Here is a 13498-nt window from a genome sequence, read left to right as displayed (position 1 = left end):
ACAATTTCTGGAGTTGTTAAATCTTCCCTATTGCATCTCCACAGTCAACCCTTTAAGTATAATTTGTCCGTCTATCCTAGCCAATTCCCATCTCATACCTCCTTTATTCACGTTTAGGACCCCAGTCTCTGAATTTAGCATCACTCTCCAACCTAATGCAGAATTCCATCATATTATGGTCATTGTTGCCCAAGGAGCCTTGCAAAACCAGATCACTAACTGTTCCTTCCTCATTACACAATACCCAGTCAAAGATGACCTGCCCTCTAGTTGGTTCCTCTACATATTGGTTTAAAAACCCATCCCCGATATATTACAGGTAATCCTTCTCCTCAGCACTCTTAGCAATTTGGTTGGCCCAATCTATATGTAGATTAAAGTCACCCATGATAACTGCTGTTCCTTTGCTACACGCATCCCTAATTTCCTGCTTGATGCTATCCCCAACCTCCCTACTGCTGTCTGGTGGTCCGTATTCCACTCCAACAAGCGTGTTCTGCCCTTGGCTATTTCGTAGTTCTACCCATACCGATTCTACAGCATCTAAGCTAATGTCTCTCTTTGCTATTGCATTAATCTCCTCTTTAACCAGTAATGCCACCACACCTCTTCTTCCTTTCTGTCTATCCTTCCTGAATATCTAATACCCCTGCATGTTTAGCTCGCAGTCTTGGTCATCCTGAAGCCATGTCTCCATAATTCCAACGATATCATATCCCTTAACGACTAAATGCGCATTCAATTCATCCACCTTATATCGAATGCTCCTCGCATTAAGGCACAAAGCTTTCAGGCTTGTTTTTCATATCTCCCTTCTACCTTTTGCATCTGTTATTACCTCCTTTTATGGCCCTCTGTCTCCTTGCATTGGGTCCCATCCCCCTGTCCTGTTAGTTTGAACGTGACCTTTCCTACACTCTCCTGTGAACTGCACGGATACGTGTTCACGTTGTTGACTCCATCCTCCCACTTTTTAGTTTAAACTCACCCGTGTAGCACTAGCAAACCTGCCTACCAGAATGTCGGTCCCCTTCCAATTAAGGTGCAACCCGTCCCTTTTGTCCAGGTCACCCCTGGCCCAGAAGAGATTCCAGTGATCTAGAAATCTAAATCCCTGCCCCCTGCACCAATTTCTCAGCCACACATTCAGATCCCCTATCTCCCTGTTCCTAGCCTCACTAGCACGAGGTACTAGAAGCAACCCAGAGATAACCACCCTAGAAGTCCTGCTTTTCAGCCTCCTACCTAGTTCTCCATACACATTGCAGGACCACCTTTCTCTTCTTACCCATGCCTTTTGTGCCTACATGCACAACTACTTCCAGTTGCTCCCCTTCTAAAGTCGGTCTGAGACGTCTTGGACCCTGGCGCCAGGGAGGCAACACACCTTCCTCAATTTTCGCCTGTCGCCACAGAATGCACCTCGGACAATAGAGTCACCCACCACTGTACTTTTTCCAGCTTAATTACATCTTTCCCATAGCAGAAAAACCAAAGCTGAACACAATATTGCACATGCACACTCACCCACATCTTGTGCCACTTTAATATAACATGTTAACTTCCATAGTTTCCAGTCTGATGAGGGCAGCATGTCAAAAGCCTTCTTCACTACACTACCGTTCACTGTGAAAGTCCTGCCCCTATTTGCTCTCCCGAAATGCAACACGTCATACCTATTCGAGTCAAACTCCATTTGCCATTTCTCAGTCCACTTGTCCAACTGATCAACATCCCACTGTGATTCTTAATATCCATCTTCACTGTCCACAAGACCACCTATTTTAGTACTTTTTAGTTTTTGGTTATACTCCTTTTAAATAGAAGCACAACATTAACCACCCTCCAGTCTTCATATGTCTCAGCCATCGCTCCTGCAATATCTTTTCTAGCTTCGCTGGATATTTCTGATCAGGCCCCAAGAATGTATGTTCTACCTTCATACATTTTAGGCAACCAAGCACCTCCTTGACTGTAATATAGACTGCCCTCAAGATATTGCCATTAACTTTCCCAAAATTCATACTCATCATGTCTTTCTCCCGGTACGAGAAATATGCATTGAGGTCCATGGCTCCACACATAGTTGACCACTTAGGAAGTATGTGGAGGAAGTATGTAGCGGTTGTACATAGTGAAACTAAAAGAATATCTTAATATAGGAAATTCCCAAGTGGTAATTTGTTGAGGGTGAGGAAAGATGCCACAAAATATTAACAATAAATATAAATAAAGTAGGTAACTTAAGAACAAAGTAACAATTATTTAATTATTCCTAAATAGAGGAATAGCAGTGCTTCAGTTCTTTTAAGTAAAATCATGTACCATGTGGGAAATTCTGGATGCTAGCAGCACATGTCATCTTCCAGCATCACTGGTCAGCTGCACAAAGAGAATGGGTTTGATGTTTGGCCAGACCCTGTCCCAAGGCTCACTGAAGTATCAAAACTGTTGCTATTATTGAACATCTATTGACAAGCATTCAGAGTCGTTAGGAGTCTGTTTAAACAAAACACAAAAATGTTCATATTTAAGTTATGAAAAAAATGGAAGACAAATTATACAAAATCAATATAATATTTAAACAAATTAAATCAAATTTAAAAAACTGTGCTCCTTCCACCCAGCAGCCAGTTTCTCCCATATATGTTAATTGGGCTGGAAACAGAAAATGCTGGAAACACACAGCAAGTCAGGCAACATCTATGAAAGAGAAATAAAGTTGACATTTCAGAATGAAGACCCTTCATCAGATCTGGGAAAGAGGATTTTTTTTAATTGCGGAGGTGAGGGGAGAGGTAGATAAGGCAAGGGGACTATCTATGATAAAGTGAAACCAGGTAAAATACAGTTACACAGTAGTTGCATTAAATTTTACATACTTTCACCCATCCAACAGATTTCTATACAAGGATTTTTTTTTAAATGTTTAAAGCAGATTGATTTATATCCTCTAATGAAAATAAGCTTTGGGTTGTTTTAAACAGGGTTTTTTTTGGTGCTAAGTGGCTACCGTAAGAACGTAAGAAATAAAAGCAGCAGAACGCCATTCAACCTTTTCACCTGATCTGCTATTCAGCAAGAACATTAGTGTAGTTTGCCTCATTGCCTCATTTCTATATAACCATCGTAACTCTTGAATCCTTCAATATCTAAAAAAATATCCATCTCTGGTGTGAATGTACTGAGCCTGAGCCAGCTTGAGAAATTCTAAAGGTTCATTATATTTTTGGTGAAGAAATCTGTTTTCATTTCAATCCTGAATGGCTGACCCTTCATTTTATGTTATCCTGGTTCTAGATAGCATCCACCATTATAAACATATCCTTGTCAAGCCCAACTTGAATTTTGTATGTTTCAAGACATGTTAGGCTATGATTGCCTAATCTATCTATATATATTCCGGTAGAGATTTTCCTCGTGAATTCAAAAATCTCCTCATTTGAAAATTTGGTTAATTATTTCTCCCATTTTTAATTAAAATTCATCACCAAATCTGACAATGTTTTCAAATCAAACCGCTGCTGACGTCACAATGCCTTCGTTCGTGTCCAAGCCCCCCCCCCCCCCCCCCCCCCCTCTGTGTTGAAGCACATGATCAAGTCGTCCAGCGCTTCAACAAAATGGCAGCCGTTGTGCCCCGCTCTGCCTACAACCCGCCCCACAACACACCCCACAACCCAGGTATTAAACATGACTTTACAGGTATTAAACCAGAGCAAGGCCCTCCGCTGCTATTTTAACAGTCCTCAGAGCGCTGCGGGCCTCGCTCTGGTCAACGACGCCGGCAGCCTACCTCGGGCCCTACATTTGTTCCCAGGTGAGTCTCGAGCCTTCTCTTTTCAAACCGCTGAGCTTCCCCGTGTGCACCGCCTTGTGTAAAGGCTGTGGGCGGCGCGAGGCTGTGGTCTTGGTCTGAGCCCAGGCCAATTCCTGAGCCAGAGGCGGCCGCTGCCGCCGCCTCACAGCTGGAAGCACAGCCTCGGCTGCTGTCGGTGTCTGCACCGCCCGCTGTCACTTCGTCGGGCACCGGCTGCTTCAACTCCCACGTTACGTTGGCGATGCAGCAAGCATCCACCAGTTCTCATGTCAGAGGGGGATGGAGAGGGGGAGGAGAAGGGTGGGGGGATGGAGAGGGCAACTCTCTCTCCCCTTCCCTCCCCTCTCTCCCTCTCCTCTCTCTCCCTCTGCCCCCCCGCCCACTGGATTGAACCGAATATCACCCGTGATGACGTCGCTCACCCGAGAAGCCGAGTGCGTCTGTCCCTAGCGCTCCGTTCCCGCCCCGCCCACAACCCAGAAGCCCCCACCCCCGCCCACTGCATTGACCAAACATCTCCCGAGTGATGACGTCATTCTCACTTTGTTTCTCAACAATGAAGTGCAGATTCCCACAGCTCTTACTATATAGTGTGATTGCACTGCTGGTTTTCTGCTTTTGTTTAATGTACATTAGACAAGTGAGTTTTGAAATTTTGTTATTTTGGATTTCTTTTTTTATTTCGATTTACACCATTGTAATTGCTTTTCTGTTTTAAAACTTTGCGGTTATTTGATCCGCTGATTTAGACGTGATAATTTTATTTCATCTGCCGATTTTCATTGCTTTTCTGTAATTTACATTAGATAAGTAATTTTTTTTAATCTGTTTTGTGTGTGGGGGGTTGTTTATTGTCTGTGTGACTCCGCAGGTGCCTCTCTGTGCCTCTGCGTCCCTCTCTGTGCCTCTGCGTCCCTCTCTGTGCCTCTGCGTCCCTCTCTGTGCCTCTGCGTCCCTCTCTGTGCCTCTGCGTCCCTCTCTCTGCGTCCCTCTCTGTGCCTCTGCGTCCCTCTCTGTGCCTCTGCGTCCCTCTCTGTGCCTCTGCGTCCCTCTCTGTGCCTCTGCGTCCCTCTCTGTGCCTCTGCGTCCCTCTCTGTGCCTCTGCGTCCCTCTCTGTGCCTCTGCGTCCCTCTCTGTGCCTCTGCGTCCCTCTCTGTGCCTCTGCGTCCCTCTCTGTGCCTCTGCGTCCCTCTCTGTGCCTCTGCGTCCCTCTGTGTGCCTCTGTGTCCCTCTGCGTCCCTCTGCGTCCCTCTGCGTGTGCCTCTGGGTCCCTCTCTGTGCCTCTGCGTCCCTCTCTGTGCCTCTGCGTCCCTCTCTGTGCCTCTGCGCCCCTCTCTGTGTGCCTCTGCGTCCCTCTCTGTGCCTCTGCGCCCCTCTGTGCCTCTGCGCCCCTCTCTGTGCCTCTGCGCCCCTCTCTGTGCCTCTGCGTCCCTCTCTATGCCTGTGTTCCTCTCTGTGCCTCTGTGTCCCTCTCTCTCTAACCACCTCCCTCTCTAGCTGTGCCTGCGAGTAGGGGGGTATGCATGAGTGGATGGGGCGGGGGATGGGGTAAAAGGAGTGAATGAATAATATTAATATAATATCAATGGGGGTGGTTACTGTGTGTGTGAAGGTGGTAAGTGTGTGTATCTTCGTCAAAACGGTACACGATAGCGCTGAAAATTTTGCAGAACCTTGCTTGGCTTTTTTCCGTCGTCGGTCTTGTCAAGTTTCCTTCACATTTGATGTGATATTTCAAATGTTATTGATATTTAATGTTTTTGAAAAAAGCCAACTTTGAAAATAATAAAAGAGAAAGACTCTTTCAGCAGCTTCCAGTGATGATGTCATAATGCCATCTCACAGTCCTCCAATCACAATGGGATTGCATTTACATAAACTGCGAGTCCGACATTGACATCACAATGGGACCTGCCCGTAAAGAGTCATCAAGCCCACAATTACATCACCGCAGTTATTCACACATGTTGCCAACGGTAACGGCAGGCGCAACTGCAAGGAGAATGCTGCGCGCCGCCATCTTCAGTCCGACTGGACCACCCGTGGTTGGGGCAATGGTTTTATTCGAATCATTCCGTTTCAATTGTATTTTTTTTTAAAGACTTAACGATTTTTATTAATACTGCTTTTATCCGCCCCCCTTCCCTCCCCACACCGTCGAGTCAAAAGTCAAATCTATTCATTGACTCAACGATTGATTGGCGTTTTACAGAACATTCCTCCCATGCTTCCCCCCCCCCCACCCCCACGTGGGAAGGATTCATTCATTGGCTCCAGGGAGCGCCGACCCCATTCACTCTGGGAAGCACCCAGTGCCCCCCCCTTAGGAAGGATTGATTGGCTCAAGGGAGCGCCAACGCCGACACAAATGTAGAGTTCATTCGTTGGCTCCAGGAATCGCCGACTTTGATGTCAGATTTTAAGAAAATTGCTGAAATCAGTTATAACTTACAACTCTGCTTTTCACCACTGGGCCTTTTTCCTGCCCAAATCCAGGGTACCGTAAGTGCAGTCCTCTGCATTAGTCCTTCGGTGAATGTAGGTAGGAGTGGATAGGAGCGGGTGGCCTTAAGCAATGGGTCAGATCCGGAACAATCTAATCCAGTATACTGCGTGAAAAGCCAGTCAGACCATGAAATCCAATGAAAAATATTTGTAATATGCTGGCAGAATTATTGGGAAAATGTGGTCAATTCATTGAGGTTGCAAGTTGAATTGCATCAGATGAGTTGATGGTGGTTAATCTGCACTCTCTGCTTAATTCTTGCTTCATTGTTTAGTGTAATAGTGATGAAGTTTAAAAAAATCATCTTGTGAATCAAACTAACAGTGGAAAAACACAGCAAACAATCATGAACAGCAGGAGGAACTCAGCATGTCAGGCAGCATCTGTAGAGGGAAATGGACAGTCAATGTTTCAGGCTGACTCTTTATCTATTCTGAGTGAGTAAATGGGTAGTAGCCAGAATGGAGAGGTGAAGGAAGAGGTGAGACATTAGCTAGCAAGCAACCGGTGGATACAAGTGAGGAGGGGTTGATTGGCAGAGAATAGTCAGGTGAGGGGGGGGGGGGGGGGGGGGGGGGGGGGGTCTAATGGATGGAGATAGCAAGAGGCTGGAAGGTTAATAAGTGGGGTAATAAAAGCCTGCAGATTCTGGAATCTAGTAGGAAAGAAAGGTGAAGAATTGTACTGATTGAGGGGTGGTGGCAGATGGGGACAACAGAGGGAGGCGAGGGTAAGCAGTAGGGAAGGAGAAGGTGCTGAGCATCTGAGCTCTGTCTGCTGTGATTATCTGTATCTCCCACTTCCCCTTCTCATTCCCACGCTGATTTGCCTGTTGCCAGTCTACCACTGCCAGGCCGAGGCCAAAAGCAAACTAGAGGAACAGCACGTCATATTTTGCCTGGGTAATCTACAACCTAACAGCATGAACATTGAATAATCCAATTTCAGGTAACCTGCTCTGTCCCTCTGTCCCTTTTTCTCTTCTCCTATCTACGCTGGTCTTCTCTCAGATCTCCTACTTCCCACCTGACCCCGCCCCCCAAGCCTTCCATCACCCTGTTTCTTTTACTCTTTTTTTCCTCACACACTGCTCCCACTAGATTCCCTTTATCTCACCCCTATCTTTGTTTCACCCATTAGCCTCATCATTCATGCAGTTCCATTCTTCACCTTCCCTTTCCTTCAGATTCCAGAATCCATAGCCTTTTGTTCTCCACTTATCATTTCCCAGCCTCTGTGACCACACCCTATTTGCCAATCAAAAGCTTTTCACTGTACACATGACAATAAACTGAACTGAACTGAGTTCTCCTGCTGCACTCATTTTGTGCTCCAGATATCTGCATCTGTTGTCCCTTTTGCCTCCTATCAAATACATGGTTTGGGGAATTTGCCTGTTCATACTCCAGTTTGATTGTTCAAAAATAAAGTTGGGTTCTGGCTTGTTCCGTAAAATATCTGCCTTTGTTATAGTTGACTCTTGTTTCACATTGCTGTTGCCTCACTAAATGAAAAGAACAGTTCTAAACCTTTCATTCATTATTTCTGAATTTCCAGGAGCTGCAAAAGGAGCATGCGAGACAGGCTTTCATTCTGAAAGATAAAGATAAGAGTGGCAATATTTCAGTCTTGGATTTCAAGGATATTATGATTACCGTTCGTCCACACATGGTAACCCAATTCGTGGAGCAATCATTAGTACCGGTAATCTGTATAGTTGCATTTAACGCTTTAGTTCTGTACAGTAATGTAATTCTGTTGTTTTAAAAAGTAACATCTTTTTTTATTCGTAATTTTAAACAAAAACAAAACATTACAAAAAATGCCCTGCACAAAGCCAAGGGAGATAAATTTACGTTGCATTCAGATTGGTACACAAGGTTCCAATAAAGTTATCAAATAATTTAGCAGGGCAATTGCTCAGAATGATGATTTGAGGCCAAATCTAAATTGGGTGTTAGCCATGGTTTCATTGGAACCAGCAACCACTGGTTTTGCAAGTGCAAAACGTGAATCCCACTGTAATTGTCTGATCATAGACTGATTAATGCTAGCTGAACAATCATGCAAATAGGGGAGGGGGAGGGGGGGGGGGGGGGGGGGGGGGGGGAGCCGAACCAAAGCTGAGGGAGTCAAGTCTGAGGACAGTAATTTTATACAATTAGAAGGTGCACACTTGCTTCAACTAGTTCCATAAGCCCTTTGAAATAGTTTTAAGGCTCCTTTTGATCACCAGGAATACTGGTTGGCACCTCAGGCTTGGTACAAGTATACTCTTCCTATTTGTACGCCAATCTAACATTGAGGCAAATGTTCCCATCTGTATAGTAAAGCAAAGAATGGGGTTGCCCATACATATATTTGCGCATGGGAATATGACATCAAGTGGATTTTCAGTGTCACCTTAGCGGTTGAATTTAAATCTGCCCCACACCTATCTTCAAATACCAGTGGTCGTATTTGAAACTATTTCTCTCCTCGTAACCAGCCTCAAGTCAAGTCAAAAGAGTTTATTGTCAGGTGTCTCAGATGAAATTCTTGCATTGCTGCAGCACAACAGGATATTGTAGTCAGAAATACAGATCAGATCAGTGTGGCCATATACCACAGAATATCTTCGGAAATATGCACGCCCAGGAATTTGAAGTCCTTGACCCTTTCCACCATCGTCCATTGATATAAACGGGACTGTGGGTCTCCATCCTACCCCTTCGACAATCCACAATCAGTTCCTTGGTTTTGCTGGTGTTGAGAGCCAGGTTATTGTGCTGGCACCATTTGGTCAATCTCACTTCTATACTCTGACTTGTCCCCATCAGTGATACGTCCCACAACAGTGGTGTCATTGGCGAACTTGATGATGGAGTTCGCACTATGTCCATCTACGCAGTCATGAGTATAGAGTGAGTACAGCAGGGGGCTGAGCTTGCAGCCTTGAGGTGGTCCCGTGCTGATTGTTTTCAAGAATGACACATTTCCACCAATACGGACAGACTGGTCTATGAATGAGGAAGTCGAGGATCCAATTGCGGAGATATGCGCAGAGACCCAGATCTTGGTAACCAGCTTGGAGGGGATGATAGTATTAAATGCTGAGCTGTAGTCAATGAATAACAGCCTGACATATGAGTTTTTGTTGTCCAAGTGGTCCAGAGCAGAGTGGAGAGCCAGTGAGATCGCATCCACCGTTGATCTGTTGTGGCGGTAAGCGAACTGCAGTGGGTCTAGGTTTTTGTCGAGGTATGAGTTGATTTGCGCCATGATCAGCCTCTCATCCTTGTGCTAGAGTCACGAGAGTTGCAAAAATATAGGTGCCTGTGATCATTTACTGCTGTCAAGCTTCTTAGGGTCATGTGAATCTTAAACTGTTTGAAATGCAATCATTTAAGATGGTAATACAAGTTACTACATTTCTACATATATGTTTATTTAGATTTCCATGAGTTGCTTTATGTTCTACTCGTATAAGTTGTATAAACATTTGTAATATACTTAATTGAGGATAAGAGTAACTATAACAGCGATATCAATTTATTTTCTTACCCGCAAGTAACAGCTTTTTAATTGTAATTACGTTTATACTGAAATATTTTTCTTTCAAATGGCATTTTTCATGAATAAAATTTATTATTTTTGTTTTCCTTGTTATTTGCAGGCAGCAGGAAGTACTCAAACCCATCAAGTCAGCTTCTCCTACTTTAATAGTTTTAACTCCCTCCTTAACCACATGGAGCTCATTACAGGAGTCTACCATACTATTGCTGACACCAGTAAAAATGTGAAAGTTGCTAAAGGTTAGATGAAATTCTGATTATGCTTTCTGAGTTTGAAGAAACTCAATTTTTCTTTTATACAATAGTGACATTTTCCACCCCAGTCTGTGACATGACTTTTACTATCCTGTAGCTCTCCAATCATTGTTTTAATTTCACCGGACCCAAGGTTTAATCAAGTCAGTGTCAAATACAGCAGGATTTTAAAAGCTGCAACATACCAATGGCCATGTTGGCACTCCATAAAAACATCTTTACAGAACAAATTAATTAGTTATTAATTCATACTAGTAGTACGGTAGGCTGTCCTGCATGTTTGTCCTGAGGTCTCATCAGCCTTATGTGACTACTTGTTCTTAGCATTCTATGGAGCTTATATAACATCCACCTGTAATTAGAATCTTGAGTCTTATACTAAAAGATATGTCCAACTGGAGGAGCAGAACTCTTTCTGGATAAACAAAAAATGAATGTAAAAAATAAACAATGTTCATTTTCTTTCTTGCGCAGATGAATTTATGCTTGCAGCCCAGAAACTTGGTCAGGTGACACCTATGGAAATTGATATTTTGTTCCAATTATCCAACCTCTACCAATTGCGTGGGTGAGCTGAATGTATTGACTGATGATACCTATTTTAAATTATTATTTGTCAATTAAATGTATTAATTCAAAATATGTTAATTGATTTTGGAAAAGATTTAATGAATTGTGTGTATTTCATTACACACAAGGAGAGTTGGCATGTGGCAATATATATCTAAGAAGCAGAAAGATTTGGATGCACTTTGATTGCTTTATTTATTGTCTTTCAATTAATGGATTATTTCTGTACAATATATTGTCGCATCATCTGTTAATATCTAATTTTACAAGTTTAATGCTGACTAGACCAAGTGCAGACCCGTTGGGTCTGTACCCGTAATGTGTGGTTGCGGGGAGGTGGCATGCTGCGTCACACACACTAACTAACCCCCGCCACACGCTAACTACCCTCCTTGATATATTAATTTGCTCCTTTTACCCCATAACTGCCCTATCCACTGACGCATAGCCTCCAAGTCGCAGGCGCGACTAGAGAGGGGGGGGGGGGTAGAGAATGAGGGCAGAGAGAGAATGTGTAGAGACAGAGAGAAAGGGGCAGAGGGAGAGGGGAGGAGGAGGAGAGGGAGGGTGGGTGAGGGGGGAAGGGTGGGGGAGGAGGGGTGAGAGAGATGGGAGGAGAGAGGGGGGGGTGGGGAGGGGATGGGGTGGAGGGAAGGGGGTAGGGGAGGGGTGGAGTGGAGGTGGGAAGGGGGTTTATGGAAGGGAGGGTGGGGAGGGCAGGGGGGGGGTGGGGAGAGAAAGGGGGAGAGAGGGGGGGAGAGAGAGAGGGGGGGAGAGAGAGAGAGAGAGAGAGAGAGAGAGAGAGGGGGGAGAGAGAGAGAGGGTGAGAGACAGAGGGAGCGAAATGCAACCGTGCATCACGCGCTCAGAATGTTCTGGAAACCCCGTCCTCACACACACACACAGCAGGTCCGATCTAAACTGTCAATGAAGACAGCAAATGTTAAACTGTCTGAAATTAAAAGTTAATGTTAAGAATTAGTGATGTTAAGTGAGAAATAATTCAATTCAATTCAATGAAAAACAATGGAATCAACAGCCTGGCAGGCTGGGGGGGGGGGGGGGGCATGGCCGGGCTGGGTGAGGCCAGGAAGCAGTTGGGCCAGGTGCAAAAGCATTGTGAGGTCAGCAGCTGGGCAACCTTAATATTTTTTTTAAATGTCTGTTTGCTGATAAGTTTCAGTAGATATCTCTGGAAATAATTGACCAAATTGATAGCGGATTGGATTTTTGAAATCATAAGGAAATTTTCTAGCAGAAGATGTAAAATGTCACTGTTATTGTCAAGTCAGCTGCTGGGCAGCACATAGAGGATGTAACTAGTAGAGTGGATAAGGGAGAACCAGTGGATGTGTTATATCTGGAGTTTCAGAAAGCTTTTCACAAGGTCCCACATAAGAGATTAGTATGCAAACTTAAAGCACATGGTGTTGGGGGTTCAGTATTGATGTGGATAGAGAACTGGCTGGCAGACAGGAAGCAAAGAGTAGGAGTAAACGGATCCTTTTCAGAATGGCAGGCAGTGACTAGTGGGGTACCGCAAGGCTCAGTGCTGGGACCCCAGCTATTTACAATATATATTAATGATTTGGACGAGGTAATGGAATGCAACATCTCCAAGTTTGCGGATGACACGAAGCTGGGGGGCAGTGTTAGCTGTGAGGAGGATGCTAGGAGGCTGCAAGGTGACTTGGATAGGCTGGGTGAGTGGGAAAATGCATGGCAGATGCAGTATAATGTGGATAAATGTGAGGTTATCCACTTTGGTGGCAAAAACAAGAAAGTAGACTATTATCTGAATGGTGGCCGATTAGGAAAAGGGGAGATGCAACGAGACCTGGGTGTCATGGTACACCAGTCATTGAAAGTAGGCATGCAGGTGCAGCAGGCAGTGAAGAAAGTGAATGGTATGTTAGCATTCATAGCAAAAGGATTTGAGTATAGGAGCAGGGAGGTTCTACTGCAGTTGTACAGGGTCTTGGTGAGACCACACCTGGAGTATTGCGTACAGTTTTGATCTCCTAATCTGAGGAAAGATATTCTTGCCATAGAGGGAGCACAGAGAAGGTTCACCAGACTGATTCCTGGCATGTCAGGACTTTCATATGAAGAAAGACTGGATAGACTCGGCTTGTACTCGTTAGAATTTAGAAGATTGAGGTGGGATCTTATAGAAACTTACAAAATTCTTAAGGGGTTGGACAGGCTAGTTGCAGGAAGATTGTTCCCGATGTTGGGGAAGTCCAGAACAAGGGGTCACAGTTTAAGGATAAAGGGGAAACCTTTTATACAATACAATACAATTTATTTGTCATTTGAACCCCATTGAGGTTCAAACAAAATGTTGTTTCTGCAGTCATACACACAAGAAAGAACCAAGACACAACACAATTTATACAAACATCCATCACAGCGCATCTCCTCCTCGCTGTGATGGAAGGCAAAGACTTATCTCTCCTCTGCACTCCCCATTTCCCTCCCGATGTTTTAGGACTGAGATGAGAAAAACATTTTTCACACAGAGATTGGTGAATCTCTGGAATTCTCTGCCACAGAAGGTAGCTGAGGCCAGTTCATTGGCTATATTTAAGAGGGAGTTAAATGTGGCCCTTGTGGCTAAAGGGATCAGAGAATCCCAGAGTATGGAGAGAAGGCAGATACGGGATACTGAGTTGGATGATCAGCCATGATCATATTGAATGGCGGTGCAGGCTCGAAGGTCTGAAAGGGCCTACTCCTGCACCTAATTTCTATGTTTCTATGAGGCAGTTGGGCCAGGTGCAAAGGCATTGT

General features: G+C 44.5%; 1 protein-coding gene and 1 long non-coding RNA gene across 6 annotated transcripts in view; one reads left to right on the top strand and one right to left on the bottom strand.

The window, feature by feature from the left end:
* The window catches only part of LOC129713381 (electrogenic aspartate/glutamate antiporter SLC25A13, mitochondrial), a 133164-nt gene that overhangs the window by 55245 nt on the left and 64421 nt on the right, over positions 1-13498 (top strand). For 2 of the 5 annotated variants that reach the window (XM_055662417.1, XM_055662401.1), the window contains 3 exons: positions 7884-8030; positions 9982-10120; positions 10610-10703. In XM_055662417.1, coding sequence (XP_055518392.1) covers positions 7884-8030; positions 9982-10120; positions 10610-10703 — 380 coding nt within the window. Of the gene's footprint in view, positions 1-3588; positions 3685-4360; positions 4461-7883; positions 8031-9981; positions 10121-10609; positions 10704-13498 lie in introns of those variants that run through there. The other 3 variants (XM_055662421.1, XM_055662429.1, XM_055662410.1) reach the window with 3 other exon arrangements.
* On the bottom strand, positions 2244-4116 carry LOC129713404 (uncharacterized). Its single transcript, XR_008726234.1, has 2 exons — positions 3797-4116; positions 2244-2499 (listed from the first exon to the last, which is right to left on the bottom strand). It is a non-coding gene; the product is annotated as an uncharacterized LOC129713404 (long non-coding RNA).

The sequence above is a fragment of the Leucoraja erinacea genome, chromosome 2, assembly GCF_028641065.1.
Source record: "Leucoraja erinacea ecotype New England chromosome 2, Leri_hhj_1, whole genome shotgun sequence".
In the NCBI taxonomy this organism is placed as follows: Eukaryota; Metazoa; Chordata; class Chondrichthyes; order Rajiformes; family Rajidae; genus Leucoraja; species Leucoraja erinaceus.
Note: the sequence above shows the minus strand (reverse complement) of the source record. Positions and strands in the feature narration are given on the sequence as shown.